Source organism: Ranitomeya variabilis, chromosome 2 (genome assembly GCF_051348905.1).
Source record: "Ranitomeya variabilis isolate aRanVar5 chromosome 2, aRanVar5.hap1, whole genome shotgun sequence".
NCBI classification, from domain to species: Eukaryota; Metazoa; Chordata; class Amphibia; order Anura; family Dendrobatidae; genus Ranitomeya; species Ranitomeya variabilis.
In genome coordinates, this window is record NC_135233.1 from 482,050,863 (window position 1) to 482,071,775 (window position 20,913).

The 20,913-nt window shown below is 42.6% G+C and overlaps 1 protein-coding gene across 1 annotated transcript in view; it reads right to left on the bottom strand.

The window, feature by feature from the left end:
* LOC143803852 (mucin-5AC-like) overlaps positions 1 to 20,913 on the bottom strand; it is a 394,146-nt gene that overhangs the window by 166,499 nt on the left and 206,734 nt on the right. The window contains exons 12-14 of the mRNA XM_077281617.1: positions 20,207 to 20,317; positions 7,742 to 7,811; positions 5,708 to 5,854 (exon numbers count right to left, since the gene is read on the bottom strand). Of these exons, the coding sequence (XP_077137732.1) occupies positions 5,708 to 5,854; positions 7,742 to 7,811; positions 20,207 to 20,317 (328 nt within the window). The remainder of the gene's footprint in view (positions 1 to 5,707; positions 5,855 to 7,741; positions 7,812 to 20,206; positions 20,318 to 20,913) is intronic.

The following is a 20,913-nucleotide window of genomic DNA, read 5'->3' on the forward strand; positions in this document are numbered from 1 at the left end:
AACCTTCTGGCTCTTATTAACTGCTGTTTTTTAAAAGATTGGTGGTTCCGGCCTACTAACGGTGTCTGCCCCTCCCTGGTGTTGTCCTCAACTGAATAAAGCTGTGCTTCAACCTTCTGTTCCAAATTAAGATTTTTAAAAAAGAAATTGGGTGTTTAGGGCCTACTAACGGTGTCTGCCCCTGCCTGGTGTTGTCCTCCACTGAACAAAGCTGTGCATCAACCTTCTGGCTCTTATTAACTGCTGTTTTTTAAAAGATTGGTGGTTCCGGCCTACTAACGGTGTCTGCCCCTCCCTGGTGTTGTCCTCAACTGAATAAAGCTGTGCTTCAACCTTCTGTTCCAAATTAAGATTTTAAAAAAAGAAATTGGGTGTTTAGGGCCTACTAACGGTGTCTGCCCCTCCCTGGTGTTGTCCTCAACTGAATAAAGCTGTGCTTCAACCTTCTGGCTCTTATTAACTGCTGTTTTTTAAAAGATTGGTGGTTCCGGCCTACTAACGGTGTCTGCCCCTCCCTGGTGTTGTCCTCAACTGAATAAAGCTGTGCTTCAACCTTCTGTTCCAAATTAAGATTTTTAAAAAAGAAATTGGGTGTTTAGGGCCTACTAACGGTGTCTGCCCCTCCCTGGTGTTGTCCTCAACTGAATAAAGCTGTGCTTCAACCTTCTGGCTCTTATTAACTGCTGTTTTTTAAAAGATTGGTGGTTCCGGCCTAATAACGGTGTCTGCCCCTCCCTGGTGTTGTCCTCAACTGAATAAAGCTGTGCTTCAACCTTCTGTTCCAAATTAAGATTTTTAAAAAAGAAATTGGGTGTTTAGGGCTTACTAACGGTGTCTGCCCCTGCCTGGTGTTGTCCTCCACTGAACAAAGCTGTGCATCAACCTTCTGGCTCTTATTAACTGCTGTTTTTTAAAAGATTGGTGGTTCCGGCCTACTAACGGTGTCTGCCCCTCCCTGGTGTTGTCCTCAACTGAATAAAGCTGTGCTTCAACCTTCTGTTCCAAATTAAGATTTTTAAAAAATAAATTGGGTGTTTAGGGCCTACTAACGGTGTCTGCCCCTGCCTGGTGTTGTCCTCCACTGAACAAAGCTGTGCTTCAACCTTCTGGCTCTTATTAACTGCTGATTTTTAAAAGATTGGTGGTTCCGGCCTACTAACGGTGTCTGCCCCTCCCTGGTGTTGTCCTCAACTGAATAAAGCTGTGCTTCAACCTTCTGTTCCTGATTAAGATTAAAAAAAAAAAAAAATGTTTAGGGCCTACTAACGGTGTCTGCCCCTGCCTGGTGTTGTCCTCCACTGAACAAAGCTGAGCTTCTACCTTCTGGCTCTTATTAAGATTTAAAAAAAAAAAGTGTTTAGGGCCTACTAACGGTGTCTGCCCCTGCCTGGTGTTGTCCTCCACTGAACAAAGCTGAGTTTCCACCTTCTGGCTCTTTTTTTTTTTTTAATTGCTGGATGGGGCCTAATAGCTCTGTTTGCTCCTCCCTGGTGTTTGTCCTCAACTAAAAAAAGCTGAGCTTCAACCTTCTAGCTTTCGGCCTATAGTATCAGATATTAAACTGCATTTGGCCTTCAACTTTGGTTCCGGCCTACTAACGGTGTCTGCCCCTGCGTGGTGTTTGTCCTCAACTGAATAAAGCTGAGCTTCAACCTTCTGGCTTTTGGCCTACAGTAGCAGATATTAAACTGCATTTGGCCTATTAGTGTATTTGGGCCCTTAAAACAGAGTCTGCTGCTCCTGGGTTTGCTACTCCACTCAACAAAGCAATGCCGCCTGTTTAGTCCTGTTACCAATTTTGAACTGCATTTAGCCTACTTTATTCTTTGGCCCTATATCTGTTTCCTCCTCATCCTGCCCACTGCCCAGCCACTGCTACATGAGTCTGCTGGTACATTGACCTAGACCACTACATTCCCCTTGCACTCTACACAGCCAGAATCTGACCCTGCTGAAAGTCAGGTTCCCCTTCCCGCATGTTATACCACCTTACACAGGGACAAAGAGGAAGGTGCAGATGAAAGTGCAGGTTCCTTCATCAGGTGGGGGGGGGGCATACTCGTTGGCGACGTCACTGGCACAGGGCCCCTCAGAGTACGCAAAAGTGTCGCTGCTGGTGAGAGGCGCCCCCGCCATGCAAACACACATCGCTGTACTTTGAGGGGCCCTGTGCCAGTGCCAATGCGAACGAGTGGCCCCCCCCTGCTTGCTCAGGATCACAGCACTTGCAACGTTGAAATACTTAGGCTACGTTCACATTTGCGTTGTGTGCCGCAGCGTCGGCGCCGCAGCGCACAACGCAAACAAAAACGCGGCAAAACGCACGCTAAAACGCTGCGTTTTGCGCCGCATGCGTCGTTTTTGGCCGCAAGTTGGCCGCAAAAAAAATGCAACTTGATGCGTTTCTTGCGTCCAACGCTTGCGGCCATGCGGCGCTAAACGCAGCACAACGCATGTCCATGCGCCCCCATGTTAAATATAGGGGCGCATGACGCATGCGGCGCCGCTGCGGCGCCTGACGCTGCGGCGCTGACCGCAAATGTGAACGTAGCCTTACCTCTCCCTGCTCCACCGCCGTGACGTAGTCCACGTTTCCTGGGCCCACTAAAACCTTGAACCAGCCCTACCCCCCACAAATTTGCCAAATCACCCCCAAGTTCCATTGAACAACTATTATTATAAAGTTAATTAAGATTGACAAGCTTCAGAAACAAGAATGGATGTTTTTGGCATTAAAATGGGCACTGTAGGTGTTTTCCTGGCCTCCACTCACTGCCGACTATGCTTCCCCATTGACTTGCATTGGGTTTCGTGTTTCGGTCGATCCCCGACTTTTAGCGATAATCGGCCGACTGCACTCAACTCGACTCTGGATTAAGTCGGGTTTCACAAAACCCGACTCGATCTTAAAAAAATGAAAGTCGCTCAACCCTAGCAGTGACAGCAATCTCTGACCCCTGATGCTTCATTTCAAGGAGGGGTCAGTGGCAGCGACAGCAACCTCTTCCCCCTGATGCTTCATTTCAAGGAGGGGTCAGTGGCAGCGACAATGACAGCAACCTCTGCCCCCTGATGATGCTTCATTTCAAGGACGGGTCAATGGCAGCGACAGCAACCTCTGCCCCCTGATGCTTCATGTCAAGAAGGGGTCAGTGGCAGTGACAGCAATCTCTGACCCCTGATGCTTCATTTCAAGGAGGGGTCAGTGGCAGTGACAGCAATCTCTGCCCCCTGATGCTTCATGTCAAGGAGGGGTCAGTGGCAGCAACAGTGACAGCAACCTCTGCCCCCTAATGATGCTTCATTTGGGTATACCAGCATGCAATGGGATTCTCAAACGGAGCATCATAAAAAAAAAAGTAGGGAAAAAACCAGCACTTAGAGAAGGCTGGTGAATTTTTAATACAAATATAATAGAAACTAGTTTACATTATGTTACTAAATATATAGGGATTTAGGATGAAAATTAATTTCTATTGTGGACCACCCCTTTAACTAAAGATGAGTGCACATTTTATTCCAGGTTAATAATAATAATAATAACTAGATGGGCATTTCCTGAAGGAAATACATGGTGCTTGAACAGCACTGCCAGCTTTACAGCAGCACTTTTCACACACGGAACCAGGGGAGCACTTACTTTTCCACACCCGGGACCGGGGCAGCACTTACTTTTCCACACCCGGGACCGGGGCACACTTACTTTTCCGCACCCGGGACCGGGGCAGCACTTACTTTTGCGCACCCGGGACCGGGGCGCACTTACTTTTGCGCACACGGGGCCGGGGGCGCACTTACTTTTGCACACGGGGCCGGGGGCGCACTTACTTTTGCACACGGGGCCGGGGGCGCACTTACTTTTGCACACGGGGCCGGGGGCGCACTTACTTTTGCACACGGGGCCGGGGGCGCACTTACTTTTGCACACGGGGCCGGGGGCGCACTTACTTTTGCACACGGGGCCGGGGGCGCACTTACTTTTGCACACGGGGCCGGGGGCGCACTTACTTTTGCACACGGGGCCGGGGGCGCACTTACTTTTGCACACGGGGCCGGGGGCGCACTTACTTTTGCACACGGGGCCGGGGGCGCACTTACTTTTCCACACGGGGCCGGGGGCGCACTTACTTTTCCACACGGGGCCGGGGGGCACTTACTTTTCACACACGGGGCCGGGGGGGCACTTACTTTTCACACACGGAGCCGGGGGGTCACTTACTTTTCACACACGGGGCCGGGGGGGCACTTACTTTTGCACACAGGGCCGGGGGCGCACTTACTTTTGCACACGGGGCCGGGGGCGCACTTACTTTTGCACACGGGGCCGGGGGCGCACTTACTTTTCACACACGGGGCCGGGGGGGGGGGCACTTACTTTTCACACACGGGGCCGGGGGGGCACTTACTTTTTACACACGGGACGAGAGGGTGTCATAGTCACTTTATTCTGATGTTTGACTTTGATAAATGATCATGTCCTAAAATGGACACCGTACATTTGCATAGCTGCCATCTTTGGAAGGTCAAGTTGGGGGTAATGGAAAGTTCGCCATTATTTCCTATGGGAAATTTTTTTTTAAAAATGCGATTTAAATAAAATCTACATATCGGATCGACTATAAAAGTCATAGCACACCTGTCCCCACCGAGGCCTTCGAAACGCCGTCTGAACGGGGTCTCTGCGCCGAGCGGTTCGGGCCGCATTAATTGCGGAAAACGCGGAGAAGAATAATAATAATAATAAGAAAATATAAGAAATCGGATTACAATATGTTGCTTGAACCTAGGAGGTTCAAGCACCATAATAATCTTTATTTTTTATAGTGCTAACATATTCAGCAGCGCTTTACAGTTTGCACACATTATCACCACTGTCCCCGTTGGGGGCTCACAATCTAAATTCCCTATCAGTATGTCTTTGGTATATTTTTTTTGCAGCTACTCGGTCCACAAAAAAACATGTACATGTCAATAGGCCCGCGAATTATAAGAGGTACATGTTCTATCTGCATAAAGCATGAAATGAACACATACATGAAAAATGGATGTCTGAATTGGGCCAGCATCTAGGTGTCTGTCCCAGGGACAGTTTGTATCTGAGTCTCTGGAGGGAAACTGATATTAGGTCGTTCCCTAATTTTGGAATGGGCAAAGGGTATAAAAGAGTGAAGGAAAAAGAAGCAGGAAAAAATAGAAATCCATGCCTGACTGTTAATAGTTGGTAATAACTGGATGATGGATGGATTTGCAGTTATCTAATAATAGCAAAGCTTCTTTTAAAAAGGATTGCCCTGTTAAAACAACCCTTTTAAGTACATCAAAAATATAGTATGTAACACACATGCTTCTGTTGGACAAAATCAAAGCATTAAAAATGTGTATATGGAAAATAAAGCAATTGTTATCGCACACTCAGCTGCTATGTATAGCAACAATAGCAAGATATGGACATTACAACCATCAGAATGTACAGCCATCTTCTAAATTCTATTTACATTATATTTATTATTCATTTTCATAGCGTCATTTTTTCCATGGCGCTTTACATGATAAAAAAAAGGCCATACATAAACAAGTACAATAAACTTGAGCAATACAAGGCACACACAAGTACAGAAGGAGAGAGGACCCTGCCCACGAGGAATCACAGTCTACAGGGAATGGGTGAGGATACAGTAGGAGGGGGTACATGAAGATTCGTTCTTACCACAAGTGAGAGTTTTAAATGAAGGGTCCAGTACCACGTACATTTGCATTATGGGTAATAATTGGATCACCACCTGAAGACCAATGCCGGTTGCATGCACAACAATGAAGAAGATTGAGGGCTGAAAGATGATGTATTTTTCTGAGACTAAATTCATACATACAAAAAAAAATAGTCAGTGAAAAATAGTCACTTTTTTTTTTAAAGCGAGACATTTTCTGCTGTATTTTTTAACTTACTATATCTAAAAAGTGTGATGTAAAAGATGGCTTTGGCCCACAATCTAATGTGAAAGTGAGCCCCGGACAATTTATTGTCAGTGGATTTATAAATCTAACATATTGAATGTTGGGCTGCCGATCATTGCATCTCCCTGAGGTAAGCCACCTCCAGACATGGTGACTTCTCTCATAGAGAACACTGGAGCACCCGGCTGGAAAAGTGGTCCTGTGTATGGGAGACATGGCCAAGATGGCTTCCGGCTAAATGAGCGGCTGAACAAATATTCAGCTGACAGCCATCTAATATGTATGGTGGCCTTAATATATTCTCATTAATTAAAGTTTGCAGGCTGAATTCACACTTCTCGTGAGATATATTGGATGCCAAAATTATTCTTAGGCTGTCATTTATCCAAATGGAGGTAAAAAAAAGAATCAGTCTTGGCCTCCATTAGGTTGGTATATGTCAGCCTACTTTTTTCACAGGAGCATATAACAATTTAAGCTTTGGCATGGTTATACAGTGGCATATTTTGGAGGCATCTATTGGAGGTGTATGTGGACAGAAATTCTCCGCATGACACTTGTGGAATGCTGAGAAAAAATACTAGTATGTTGGACTATGTATTTATGCCTAAAATTAAGACAAAATTCTTGTTCAATGTCATTTGTCAATTTTCATGCAGATTCCTCACCAAAAATTAAAAAAAGTAGCATGTGGATGGAAATGAGATAAAACTCAATCACTGTCCTGGTACATTATAAGGATGGTACACTAATTTTACTTAGCTATAGGCAGGGCCGGACTGGTCATCCCGCAATTCTGGCAAAACCAGAAATATCTAACATTTAACATGCCCAGTTCTTTTTCTCCATCTATCTGCCACCCCCATAGATATAAAACAGCCATCCATGCCTGCCAAAATCAGTCAGATACTTTAGGTCAACCTTTGCTTTTTCTGCATGGATCACTTTGATTTGGTGTCACACATAGGGGGGACATGATGATGAGGGAATCATTTGAGGGCAGTTTTTGAACTCGACATCCTTTTTTAGCAATTTGTAGAGAAAAATATCAAACAGGCACATCATGAATGTTTTATTTAGGGGTCTGAAAGGGCATGAAATAAACATCGAAAAAAATGTAATTCCATAGTAAAGAATAAGTACAAGCACTTTTCTATAATTCAAAAAAAAGTACAGAGATGCGTACTAGCCAAAATAACATACTTTTTGCCTTTCTTCAGTTACTCTGCCCTGCGGATATGTTTAAAGGGAATCTGTCACCAGCTTTTTGCTACCTCCTCTAAGAGCAGCATGATATGGGAAAAGAGACTCAGAATCCAACGATGTATCTCTTAATTTACTGGATACAGAAGATGTGATACATTCAAAGTTTTTAGATGCAGCATGTAGCAGAGCTCAGAATGATAAACCAGCCCACATTACAGCATTCTGAATATATTATCTGTTGACAGATAGGAGGGAGCATGGTCAGACCATTTGGCATGAGAGAGCTAGTCTGGGCAATGATAAGCTCCTGGTGATCAAACATTCGTTGTATGGAAACAATAGCACATAGCCTGATAACTGACACATCCCTGAAATCTGTGTCTCAGCCCATACCTAAGTCTGACCTCACATTACATATCAAAAAACCTTCTGACAGATTCCCTTTAATGCCAATGCCAGGTGCTTCCTGGAGAATAAAGCAAATGTAGAGATGAAGTGAACAGAACATTTTATTTGAACATGTTGCTGACGCTTCTTTATCACAACCTATTCTCTATCATTGAATGTTTCAGTGTTATACCTGAATGTACAGGTAGTGTACTAATGATTCCATTCACAAAGACTTGTCCGGGAGATTTAATTTCCAGTTTCTAAAAAAAAAAAGAACAAAAAAACTACTTAAAAATACATTTTTTTATTACTGTTCCTGCACATCTTTTAGTGGAAAATTTAAATGTAAATTTTGTATAAAATAAATAACTGCAGACAATTGTGGATACAATTTAACTATAATGTTTTTGAACATAACACAGAATGCATGTTTACTAAGAATTTGTTAGGGTATGTGCACACGTTGCGGAAAGGTGTGTGGATTTTTCCGCACTGATTTTGGTAAATCCGCACTGCGGATTAATTGCAGAATTACTGCAGATTTACTGTGGTTTTTCTACGTTTTTGTGCGGATTCCACCTGCGGTTTTACATCTGCGGATTCCTATTATGGAGCAGGTGTAAACCGCTGCAGAATCCGTACAAAGAATTGACATGCTGCGGAATAAACAACACAGCGTTTCCGCGTGTTTTTTTCTGCAGCATGTGCACTGCGGATTTTGTTTTCCATAGGTTTACATGGTACTGTAAACTCATGGAAAACTGCTGCGAATCTGCAGCCGCCAATCCACTGCGGATCCGCAGCAAAATCTGCAACGTGTGCACATAGCCTCACACAACACAGCTGTGATAACTGTATAGTAATTAGTCTATGTTAACCCCTTAAGCCCCGAGGGTGGTTTGCACGTTAATGACCAGGCCAATTTTTACAATTCTGACCACTGTCCCTTTATGAGGTTATAACTCTGGAACGCTTCAACGGATCTTGGCGATTCTGACATTGTTTTCTCGTGACATATTGTACTTCATGTTAGTGGTAAAATTTGTTCGATATACCTTGCGTTTATTTGTGAAAAAAACGAATATTTGGCGAAAATTTGGAAAATTTCGCAATTTTCCAACTTTGAATTTTTATGCCCTTAAATCACAGACATATGTCACACAAAATACTTAATAAATAACATTTTCCACATGTCTACTTTACATCAGCACAATTTTGGAACCAAAATTTTTTTTTGTGACGGAGTTATAAGGGTTAAAAGTTGACCAGCAATTTCTCATTTTTACAACACCATTTTTTTTTAGGGACCACATCTCATTTGAAGTCATTTTGACGGGTCTATATGATAGAAAATACCCAAGTGTGACACCATTCTAAAAACTGCACCCCTCAAGGTACTCAAAACCACTTTCAAGAAGTTTATTAACCCTTCAGGTGTTTCACAGGAATTTTTGGAATGTTTAAATAAAAATGAACATTTAACTTTTTTTCACACAAAATTTATTTCAGCTCCAATTTGTTTTATTTTACCAAGGGTAACAGGAGAAAATAGACCCCAAAAGTTGTTGTACAATTTGTCCTGAGTACGCTGATACCCCATATGTGGGGGTAAACCACAGTTTGGGCGCATGGCAGAGCTTGGAAGCAAAGGAGCGCCATTTGACTTTTCAATGCAAAATTGACTGGAATTGAGATGGGACGCCATGTTGCATTTGGAGAGCCCCTGATGTGCCTAAACATTGAAACCCCTAACAAGTGACACCATTTTGGAAAGTAGACCCCCTAAGGAACTTATCTAGATGTGTGGTGAGCACTTTGACCCAACAAGTGCTTTACAGAAGTTTATAATGCAAAGCCGTAAAATTAAAAAATCATATTTTTTCACAAAAATGATCTTTTCACCCCCAATTTTTTATTTTCCCAAGGGTAAGAGAAGAAATTGGACCCCAAAAATTGTTGTGCAATTTGTCCTGAGTACACTGATACCCCATATGTGGGTGTAAACCATTGTTTGGGCGCAGGGCAGAGCTCAGAAGGGAAGGAGCGCCATTTGACTTTTCAATGCAAAATTGACTGGAATTGAGATGGGACGCCATGTTGCGTTTGGAGAGCCCCTAATGTGCCTAAACATTGAAACCCCCCACGAGTGACACCATTTTGGAAAGTAGACCCCTTAAGGAACTTATCTAGATGTGTGTTGAGCACTTTGACCCAACAAGTGCTTCACAGAAGTTTATAATGCAGAGCCGTAAAAATAAAAAATCATATTTTTTCACAAAAATGATCTTTTCACCCCCATTTTTTTATTTCCCCAAGGGTAAGAGAAGAAATTAGACCACAAAAGTTGTTGTGCAATTTGTCCTGAGTACGACGATACCCCACATGTGGGTGTAAACCATTGTTTGGGTGCATAGCAGAGCTCAGAAGGGAAGAAGCGCTATTTTACTTTTCAATGCAAAATTGACTGGAATTAAGATGGGATGCCATGTTGCGTTTGGAGAGCCCCTGATGTGCCTAAACATTAAACCCCCCCACAAGTGACACCATTTTGGAAAGTAGACCCCCTAAGGAACTTATCTAGATGTGTTTTGAGAGCTTTGAACCCCCAAGTGTTTCACTACAGTTTATAACGCAGAGCCGTGAAAATAAAAATATTTTTTTTTTTCACAAAAATGATTTTTTAGCCCCCAAGTTTTGTATTTTCACAAGGGTATCAGGATAAATTGGACCATAAAAGTTGTTGTCCAATTTGTCCTGAGTACGCTGATACCCCCTATGTGGGGGGGAACCACTGTTTGGGCGCATGACAGAGCTCGGAAGTGAAGGAGCGCCATTTGGAATGCAGACTTAAATGGATTGGTCTGCAGGCGTCACGTTGCATTTGCAGAGCCCCTGATGTACCCAAACAGTACAAACCCCCCACAAGTGACCCCATATTGGAAACTAGACCCCCCAAGGAACTTATCTAGATGTGTTGTGAGAACTTTGAACCCCCAAGTGTTTCACTACAGTTTATAACGCAGAGCCGTGAAAATATTATTATTTTTTTTTTTCACAAAAATGAAATTTAGCCCCCAGTTTTGTATTTTCACAAGGGTATCAGGATAAATTGGACCCTAAAAGTTGTTGTCCAATTTGTCCTGAGTACGCTGATACCCCCTATGTGGGGGGGAACCACTGTTTGGGCGCATGACAGAGCTCGGAAGGGAAGGAGCGCCATTTGGAATGCAGACTTAAATGGATTGGTCTGCAGGCGTCACGTTGCATTTGCAGAGCCCCTGATGTACCCAAACAGTACAAACCCCCCACAAGTGACCCCATATTGGAAACTAGACCTCCCAAGGAACTTATCTAGATGTGTTGTGAGAACTTTGAACCCCCAAGTGTTTCACTACAGTTTACAACGCAGAGCCGTGAAAATAAAACATATTTTTTTTCCCACAAAAATGATTTTTAGCCCCCCAAATTTTTATTTTCCCAAGGATAACAAGAGAACTTGGACCCCAGAAGTTGTTGTTCAATTTGTCCCTAGTACGCTGATACCCCATATGTTGGGGTAAACCCCTTTTTGGACGCACGGGAGAGCTCGGAAGGGAAGGAGCACTGTTTTACTTTTTCAACGCAGAATTGGCTGGAATTGAGATTGGACGCCATGTCGCGTTTGGAGAGCCCCTGATGTGCCTGAACAGTGGAAGCTCCCCAATTCTACCTGAAACCCTACCCCTAACCTCACCCCTAACCGTTTACTGAACATTTTCTGACAGTCATAAGTGCCACGTATATAAGTGCCACGTATTTAAGAGCCACGTATTTAAGTGCCACGTATTTCAGTGCCACGTATTTCAGTGCCACGTATTTCAGTGCCACGATATTTCAGTGCCACGTATTTCAGTGCCACGTATTTCAGTGCCACGTATTTCAGGCACTGAAAAATACGTGGCACGTAAATACTTCAGTGCCACGATATTTCAGTGCCACGATATTTCAGTGCCACGAATTTCAGTGCCACGAATTTCAGTGCCACGTATTTCAGTGCCACGTATTTCAGGCACTGAAAAATACGTGGCACGTAAATACGTGGCACGTAAATACGTGGCACTGAAATACGTGGCACGTAAATACGTGGCACTGAAATACGTGGCACTGAAATACGTGGCACTGAAATACGTGGCACTGAAATACGTGGCACTGAAATACGTGGCACTGAAATAAGTGGCACTGAAATAAGTGGCACTGAAATACGTGGCACTGAAATACGTGGCACTTAAATACGTGGCACTTAAATACGTGGCACTTATATACGTGGCCACTGAAATATCGTGGCACTTATATACGTATATACGTATATAAACGTATATTTCAGTGCCACGTATTTCAGTGCCACGTATTTCAGGTTAGGGGTAGGGTTAGGGGTAGGGTTAGGGTTTTTTGTTTTTTTCTTGTTTTCTTGTGTTTTTCTATAAAAACGCATGCGTTTTACCGCGTTTACATGCATTTTTTCACACATGCGTTTTTTTTAAAAAACGCATGCAGATAAAAACGCAAGTGTGAAACCAGACTAAAAGACGCTTTTTATAGCAAAAAAGTTTTTGCGTCTCCACATTTTGAGACCTATAATTTTTCCACATTTTGGTCCACAGAGTCATGTGAGGTCTTGTTTTTTGCGGGACGAGTTGACGTTTTTATTGGTAACATTTTCGGACACGTGACAGTTTTTGATCGCTTTTTATTCCGATTTTTGTGAGGCAGAAAGACCAAAAACCAGCTATTCATGAATTTCTTTTGGGGGAGGCGTTTATACCGTTCCGCGTTTGGTAAAATTGATAAAGCAGTTTTATTCTTCGGGTCAGTACGATTACAGCGATACCTCATTTATATCATTTTTTTATGTTTTGACGCTTTTATACGATAAAAACTATTTTATAGAAAAAATAATTATTTTGGCATCGCTTTATTCTGAGGACTATAACTTTTTAATTTTTTTGCTGATGATGCTGTATGGCGGCTCGTTTTTTGCGGGACAATATGACGTTTTCAGTGGTACCATGGTTATTTATATCCGTCTTTTTGATCGCGTGTTATTCCACTTTTTGTTCGGCGGTATGGTAATAAAGCGTTGTTTTTTGCCTCGTTTTTTTTTTTTTTTTCTTACGGTGTTTACTGAAGGGGTTAACTAGTGGGCCAGTTTTATAGGTTGGGTCGTTACAGACGCGGCGATACTAAATATGTGTACTTTTATTGTTTTTGTTTGTTTTTTTTAGATAAAGAAATGTATTTATGGGAATAATATTTTTTTTTTTATTATTATTTATTTAGGAATTTTTTTTTTTTTTTTTTTTTTTACACATGTGGAAATTTTTTTTTTTACTTTTTTACTTTGTCCCAGGGGGGGACATCACAGATCGCAGATCTGATAGTGTGCACAGCACTCTATGAGATCCGCGATCATCCTTTCATCGGAGCAGGCTGCAGCTTTCATCTGCAGCCTGCTCCGACCCGGAAGTGCTCCCTGCAGGACCCGGATACAGCCCCTCGGCCATTTTGGATCCGGGGCCTGCAGGGAGAAGACGTTCGGTACGAGGTGAGTACATCACCTTGTACCGATCGTCTCAGGGAAGCCCGCAGGGAGCCCCCTCCCTGCGCGATGCTTCCCTGTACCGCCGGTACACCGCGATCATGTTTGATCGCGGTGTGCCGGGGGTTAATGTGCCGGGGGCGGTCCGTGACCGCTCCTGGCACATAGTGCCGGATGTCAGCTGCGATATGCAGCCGACACCCGGCCGCGATCGGCCGCGCTCCCCCCGTGAGCGCGGCCGATCGCGTATGACGTACTATCCCGTCACCGGGAATTAAGGCCCACCCCACCTCGACGGGATAGTACGTCATACGGGCTTAAGGGGTTAAAAATGAAATAAGAATAAAAGTAAAAATAATAATGCACAGTTACAGTATACTCACCGTACATCTATTCCATTTAATCCCTTGTCCCCTGTAAAAAAACAAAAATAATAAACAACCATATCTCTCACCTGTCTGAAGTGAAGATTAGCAATAAATACTGCTGCATGCTGTAATCCATCTCTGCGATATCTGGTTTGCAAGCTGTACGGTGCCATGATGAAACCATCAAGGCTAAAAACCAGGACACAATGAGGTGCCGCGAGTGATGAGCAGTGATGTCACAGAGGTTACCGCAAGTCACCAAAGCTACGTTCCCAGGCTCCTTTCACTCTGAGCTGGGATGATGAACTGTGGTGACCTCAATGAGATCACCATGAGCACATTGAGAAAATTCTCACAGTGCTCGCTGTGATCTCATTGAGGTTACCACAGTTTATCATCCCTTCACAGTGAAGAGCTGGTGGGAATGGACTTTCAGTGACCATCAGTTACTGAGCTGTGATCGCAGCACCTCATTGTGTCCTGGTTTTCAGTCTGGATGGTCACATCATGGCACCGTTCAAGTTGTAAACCAGATATCACAGAGATGGATTGCGGAGTGGGACAGTATTGCTAATATTCACATTGGACAAGTGAGGGATACGATTGTGTATTATTTTTGTTTTTTAACAGGGGATATGGGCTTCAATGGATTAGGCAAAAGGTGAGTATATTGGTTGTTTATTATTTTCTGTCTTTTATAAGGGACAAGGGCTTCAATGTAAATGACTGAAGGTGAGGATACCTTTGTTTTTTATTTTTAAATAAATGTGTAAAATGGTGTTGATTTTTATTTTAACATTTTTTGTATTTATGCTGTGTGCTTATTTTCAAACGTATTCCATTAATAACCATTGGGCTTGATGGCACCTGACAATACAAAGGTGACATCAGCCCCACAAATATTGCCCCACTTGCCACCACCACAGGGCAAGTGGGAAGAGCAAGACTAAGCACCAGATTTTGTGCATCTTATTAATGTGCCTTTTCTGGGGTGGCTGAGGGATGATATTCTTAGTCAGGGAGGATGGCCAATTTCCCTGGCCCCTTCCCTAGCTATTAATGTCAATCCACAGCTGTCTGTTTAGCCTTTTCTGGTTTGAAATTATGGGGGGATGCTATATCATATTTTTTAGGGTCTCCCCATAAAATCACCAGTAAAGGCTAACCAAACAGCTGTGAGCTGATATTAATCTCCTGGGAACAATTAGGGATATTGCCTCCTTCCCAGAATATTAGCATCGGCCCTCAGCCATCAACTTTCCCTCTGCTGCTTATAAAAATTTACTGGTGACCCCCATGCATTTTTTTTTCTTTTTTTTAAATTTATCAACAAGAATAGTAATGTCACATCACAGCAACTGTTTCTCTTGCTTTGCAAGTGCCAGTGCTAGAATGATGAACGCCAGCGAGCACTCACATTCAACAGTCCAGCACTGGTGCTATCGTTTCAGGTTACCAGAGTTCACAGCCACCAGGTCTGCCAGCAGCTGCAAGGCCCAGAAACCTCATGGAACATTTTGAGGGACATTTTATGGTTATTAGTTTCCAGCTGCTGGAACACCTGGAGACTGAACTAAGGTTACCTTGAGTGTGTATTTTACTGAACTTGATAATAGATTAAAAAAAAATGAAAAAAACAGCATTGGGTCCCCCATAATTTTCATAACCAGCAGAGGGAATGCTGGGGGCTGATGTTAATATTCTGGGAATGGACCAATGGCCCTAAACAGCTGTTTCCTTAGCTTTACTGGTTATTATAGGGGAGATCCCCGCAAAAATGACCTGGGGTGCTCCTTATACTCAAAAACCAGCAAAGGCTAAACAGATAGTTGCAGGCTGATATTAATAGCCTAGGAAGGGGCCATGATTATTGGCTCCTTCCCTGACTAAAAGCATGAGCTCTCAGCTGTCTCAGAATGTTCTCACACAGCAAGCGTGCAGCAAGTGAGAACACCAAGGTTCATCAGATTTGAACTCCGGGGAACTTTCTCACTGCAGTTCAGCGCTATACATTGCAGGAGAAATTACACTTCTGTCAGTGTCTTTTGGCTGATGGAGATAGTGGTCGCATCACCATTGTAACTGCTATCCAAATCACCCGGATCGCAGTGCGACCATATGGATTACGTCGGACAGGTGAGAGAAAGTTGTGTATTACGTTTTCTTTTTTTAGAGGGGATATGGGCATCAGCGGATTAGGCGTGAAGTGAGTATATGGCTGTCTATTGTTTTCTGTTTTTTACAGGTGACAAGAATTTCAATGGATTAGGTGTAAGATAAGGAAATAATTGTGCTTTTTATTTTTATTTCAAATCACATGTAAAGCGCTAAATGGCGCTATAATAATAAATACTAATAATGTAATGTAATGTATCTTTGTTTCAAAAAAAGGATTTCGACTGTATCTTTTATTACAATCTAGCTATGCGGTTAGTAATTGGGGATCTATACTGTAGATCTCTCTATTTTTAACCTGTGGGCGGTTATGAAACAGCTGACATTAACCTCACAACCGATACCCCACTTGCCCTCACACCAGGGCAAGTGGAAAGAGCAGGGCAAAGTGACAGAATTGTCACATCTAATAGATAAACCCCAAATAACATGATTCAGGTTGTTTTTTTACAAACCGCTGGGTCACGATCGCGTTAATTAACCATTTACTGGCAACCGCAAAAAAAGAAAAAAGCGCGATTTGCCATCTGACAAGGGTAGCCGATACTCCAAAGAACCCTTGTTTTGTGATCACCGTTACTAACGTGTAACGGCGGGCCGCAAAAAAATAAGGCTGACGTGCCATTTAATTTCTTTCTCCTCTGATGTGATTGACATGGTGCCCCCATTGATTACAGCCAATTTTGCATTCAAAAAGTCAAATGGTGCTCCCTCCCTTCTGAGCTCTGACGTGCACCCAAACAGTGGTTTACCCCCACATATGGGGCATCAGGGTACTCAGGACAAATTGGACATCAACTTTTGGGATCCAGATTCTTCTTTTACCCTTGGGAAAATAAAAAAAATTGGGTGCTAAAAAAATAATTTTTGTGGAATAAAATTATTTTTTATTTTCACGGCTCAGCATTATAAACTTCTGTGAAGCACTTGGGGGTTTAAAGTGCTCACCACACATCTAGATAAGTTCCCTGGGGGGGTCTAGTTCTCTACTTCCCTTCCGAGCCCCGATGTGTGCCCAAACAGTAGTTTTCTAATACATATGAGGTATCAGCGTGCTCAGGACAAATTGGACAACAACTTTTGGGGTCTAATTTCTCTTGTTACACTTGGGAAAATAAAAAATTGGTGGCTAAAAATCATTTTTGTGGAAAAAATGATTTTTTATGTCCATGGCTCTGCATTATAAACTTCTTTGAAGCACTTGGGCAATCAAAGTGCTCACCACACATCTACATAAGTTCCCTGGGGGGGTCTAGTTTCCAAAATGGGGTCACTTGTGGGGGTTTCTACTGTTTAGGCACATCAGGGGCTCTGCAAATTCAACATGATGGCCACAGACCATTCTATCAAAGTCTGCATTCCAAAAGGGCACTCCTTCAATTCCTAGCTCTGCCATGCGCCCAAACAGTGGTCCCCCCCACATATGGGGTATCAGAGTACTCAGGACAAATTGCACAACAACTTTTGTGGTGCAATTTCTCCTGTTGCCCTTGTGAAAGTAATAATTTGGGGGGAAAATATCATTTTTGTGGAATTTTTTATTTTTATTTTCACGGCTCTGAATTATAAACTTCTGTGAAGCACTTGGGGGTTCATAGTGCTCACCGCACATCTAGATAAGCTCCTTTTGGGGTCTAGTTTCCAAAATGAGGTCACTTGTGGGGGATTTCCACTGTTTGGGCATATCAGGGGCTCCCCAAAAGCGACATGGCGTCCGATCTCAATTCCAGCCAATTCTGCATTGAAAATGTCAAACAGTGCTCCTTCCCTTCCGAGCTCTGTTGTGTGCCCAAACAGTGGTTTTCCCCCATATATGGGGTATCAGCGTACTCAGAACAAATTAATCCACAACGGTTGTGGTCTAATTTCTCCTATTACCTTTGTGAAAATAAAAATTTTGGGGCGAAAAATCATCTTTGTGGAAAAAAATACGATTTTTTATCTTCATGGCTCTACGCCATAAACTTGCGTGAAGCACTTGGGTGTTCAAAGTGCTCACCACACATCTAGATAAGTTCCTTAAGGGGTCTAGTTTCCAAAATGGTGTCAATTGTGGGGGTTTCCACTGTTTGGGCACATCAGGGGCTCCCCAAATGTGACATGGCGTCTGATCTCAATTCCAGCCAATTCTGCATTGAAAATGTCAAACGGCGCTTCTTCCCTTCTGAGCTCTGCCATTCACCCAAACAGTAGTTTACCCCCCATATGGGGTATTGGCATACTCAGGACAAATTGCACAACATCTTTGGTGGTCTAATTTCTCCTGCTACCCTTGTGAAAATAAAAATTTGGGGGCAAAAGATCATCTTTGTGGAAAAAATACGATTTTTTTTTAATTTTTAAGGCTCTACGTTATAAACTTGTGTGAAGCACTTGGGGGTTCAAAGTGCTCACCAAACATCTAGATAAGTTCCTTAGGGGGTCTAGTTTCCAAAATGGTGTCACCTGTGGGGGATTTCCACTGTTTAGGCTCATCATGTGCTCTTCAAATGCGACATGACATCCAATCTCAATTCCAGCCAATTCTGCATTGAAAAAGTCAAATGGTGCTCTTTCCCTTCTGAGCTCTGCTGTGAACACAAACAGTAGTTTACCCCCACATATGGGGTATCGGCATACTCAGGACAAATTGCACAACAAAATTTATGGTTCATTTTCTCTTTATACACTTGAGAAAATAAAAAAAAATTGGTTCAGAAGTAAAGTGTTTGTGAAAAAAGTTAAATGTTCATTTTTTTCTTTCACATTGCTTCAGTTCCTGTGAAGCACCTGAAGGGTTAATAAACTTCTTGAATGTGGTTTTGCGCACCTTGAGGGGTGCAGTTTTTAGAATGGTGTCCATTTGGGTATGTTCTGCCATATAGACCCCTAAAAGTGACTTCAAATGAAAGGTGGTCCCAAAAAATGGTTTTGTAAATTTTGTTGTAAATATGAGAAACTCCCTAACCAAAAAAAATTTTGTTTCAAATTTGTGCTGATATAAAGTTGACATGTGGGAAATGTTATTTATTAACTATTTTGTTTGACATATCTGCGTGATTTAAGGGGATACAAATTCAAATTTGAAAATTGCTAAATTTTAAATTTTTTTGCCATATTTCCATTTTTTCATAAATAAATGCAATTAATATCGAAGAAATGTTACCATTATCATGAATAACAATATGTCTCTAAAAAACCTTCTCAGAATTAGTGGGATCCATTAAAGCGTTCCAGAGCTATAACCTCATAAACGGACAGTGGTCAGAATTGTAAAAATTGGCTTGGTCATTAAGTACCAAATTGGCTCTGTCACTAAGTGGTTAAATAGCTTAAAAAATTATATGGGGATCCCTCTATTCTTGATAAGCAGCCATGATAAAGCTAACAGCTGAGGGTTGCAGCCCGCAGCTGTCAAATTTTCCCATCCTGGTTATCAAAAATAAAAGAGATTCCACATCATTTTTATTTATTTATTTATTATTAGCACAGGCATCAGCTGATGAATACTCCCATCAGCAGTGTCTGCTCTCGCTGTTTTCAGCGACAGCAGATGTAGGCTGACAGGAGTAGTACTTTCATCAGCTGATACCTGCGACCAGCAGTAACCTTTTTACCAACAGTCACAGCTGTTGGCTCATGCTGTCATCTGACAGCATGGGAACTATAGCTCTCTGACTGGCAATAATGATCTTACCGCTGATCAGAATCCGTGTTTGCCACGCTGACATGGAGATGACAGCAAACAATGGATGTTTGGGCCCCCTATTAATTTGAATAGGGTTCGGGTTCAGGTGCCTTTCTGGAACCCAAACCAAACTTTTTTTTAGATCTTTGGCCGAACCCACCTGACCCAAGCATCCATGAGTTCACTCATTACTAGTAATAATAATCAATACTGGTTTGCACATATCAACATATCAATGATCACATTGGGTACTGTATTATTATTTTAGTCTAGATTTTGTCACTGAGATTAGCACAACCTGATTGTTTCACAATCTTCATGTTTTCTCACTTACATTTATTTTAGAGAAGGGAGAGATGCACAAGTTCTCCCAACAAAATAGTGCATTTTTTGGAATAACCAGGGATCCCTCTCATCAAGGACCATATAACAGCCACACAGTATGTCTGTATGGTAGGTATGGAATGTCCGTAATACTGGAAAAATTATGAAAAGGTGCAAAAGCTTGGCCAAATGCCTATTTGATGTTCTACTGTTACTTTTAATATGCCAGCACTGAATTTACTTGTTTCTGTAGGTTTTAATCCAAGTCAGTAATTTTGACTAGAGGGCTTTACTGAATGTGTGCGGAAACTTTTTTAACATATCAAATTTTGTTTAGAAAAATGTTTATCTACAGTATATTTTTGTTACTTGCCAATGTTGTGTTAAAAGGAGTTCATTTAGATTTAGGAAAAGAGTGTTTTATTAATGAAAAGTGATACAAACGTCTAGTATATTTGTGTTTTCATTCTTTGCCTTTTTTAAGATCTAGTTTTGATGATAGAATTTGCATTCAAAATATTCTTAAATTATGAGCAGATCACTTACCGTTGGGGCATTATTTAAGTAAATGGTGACTCTTGTAAGACAGACTTCTGTCTGTCTTAATCCACATTGTCTTAAGTCACCCAAGATAGTATAAAGATAAGTGATACAATCCTAAGAAATAAATACATTTCATTAGAACATTTCTGAAAACTTGTCTATGTGTCGCATCTAAGACTCTGTTCATAACTGTGTTCTGGAAATTTCCACCAGTTCTATTCTTAAGGCCCCGTCTCACATAGCGAGATCGCTAGCGAGATCGCTGCTGAGTCACAAGTTTTGTGACGCAACAGCGACCTCCATAGCGATCTCGCTATGTGTGACACGTACCAGCGATCAGGCCCCTGCTGCGAGATCGCTGGTCGTGTCGGAATGGCCTGGACCTTTTTTTGGTCGTTGAGGCCCCGCTGACATCGCTGAATCGGTGTGTGTGACACCGATCCAGCGATGTCTTCACTGGTAACCAGGGTAAACATCGGGTTACTAAGCGCAGGGCCGCACTTAGTAACCCGATGTTTACCCTGGTTACCAAAAAAAACAAACAGTACATACTCGCCTTTTGGTGTCCAGGTCCCTTGCCGTCTGCTTCCTGCTCTCACTGACTCCCGGCCGTACAGTGAGAAGTGAGAGCACAGCAGTGACGTCACCGCTGCGCTCTCCTCTCAGTGTACGGCGGCTCAGTCAGAGCAGGAAGCAGACGGCAAGGGACC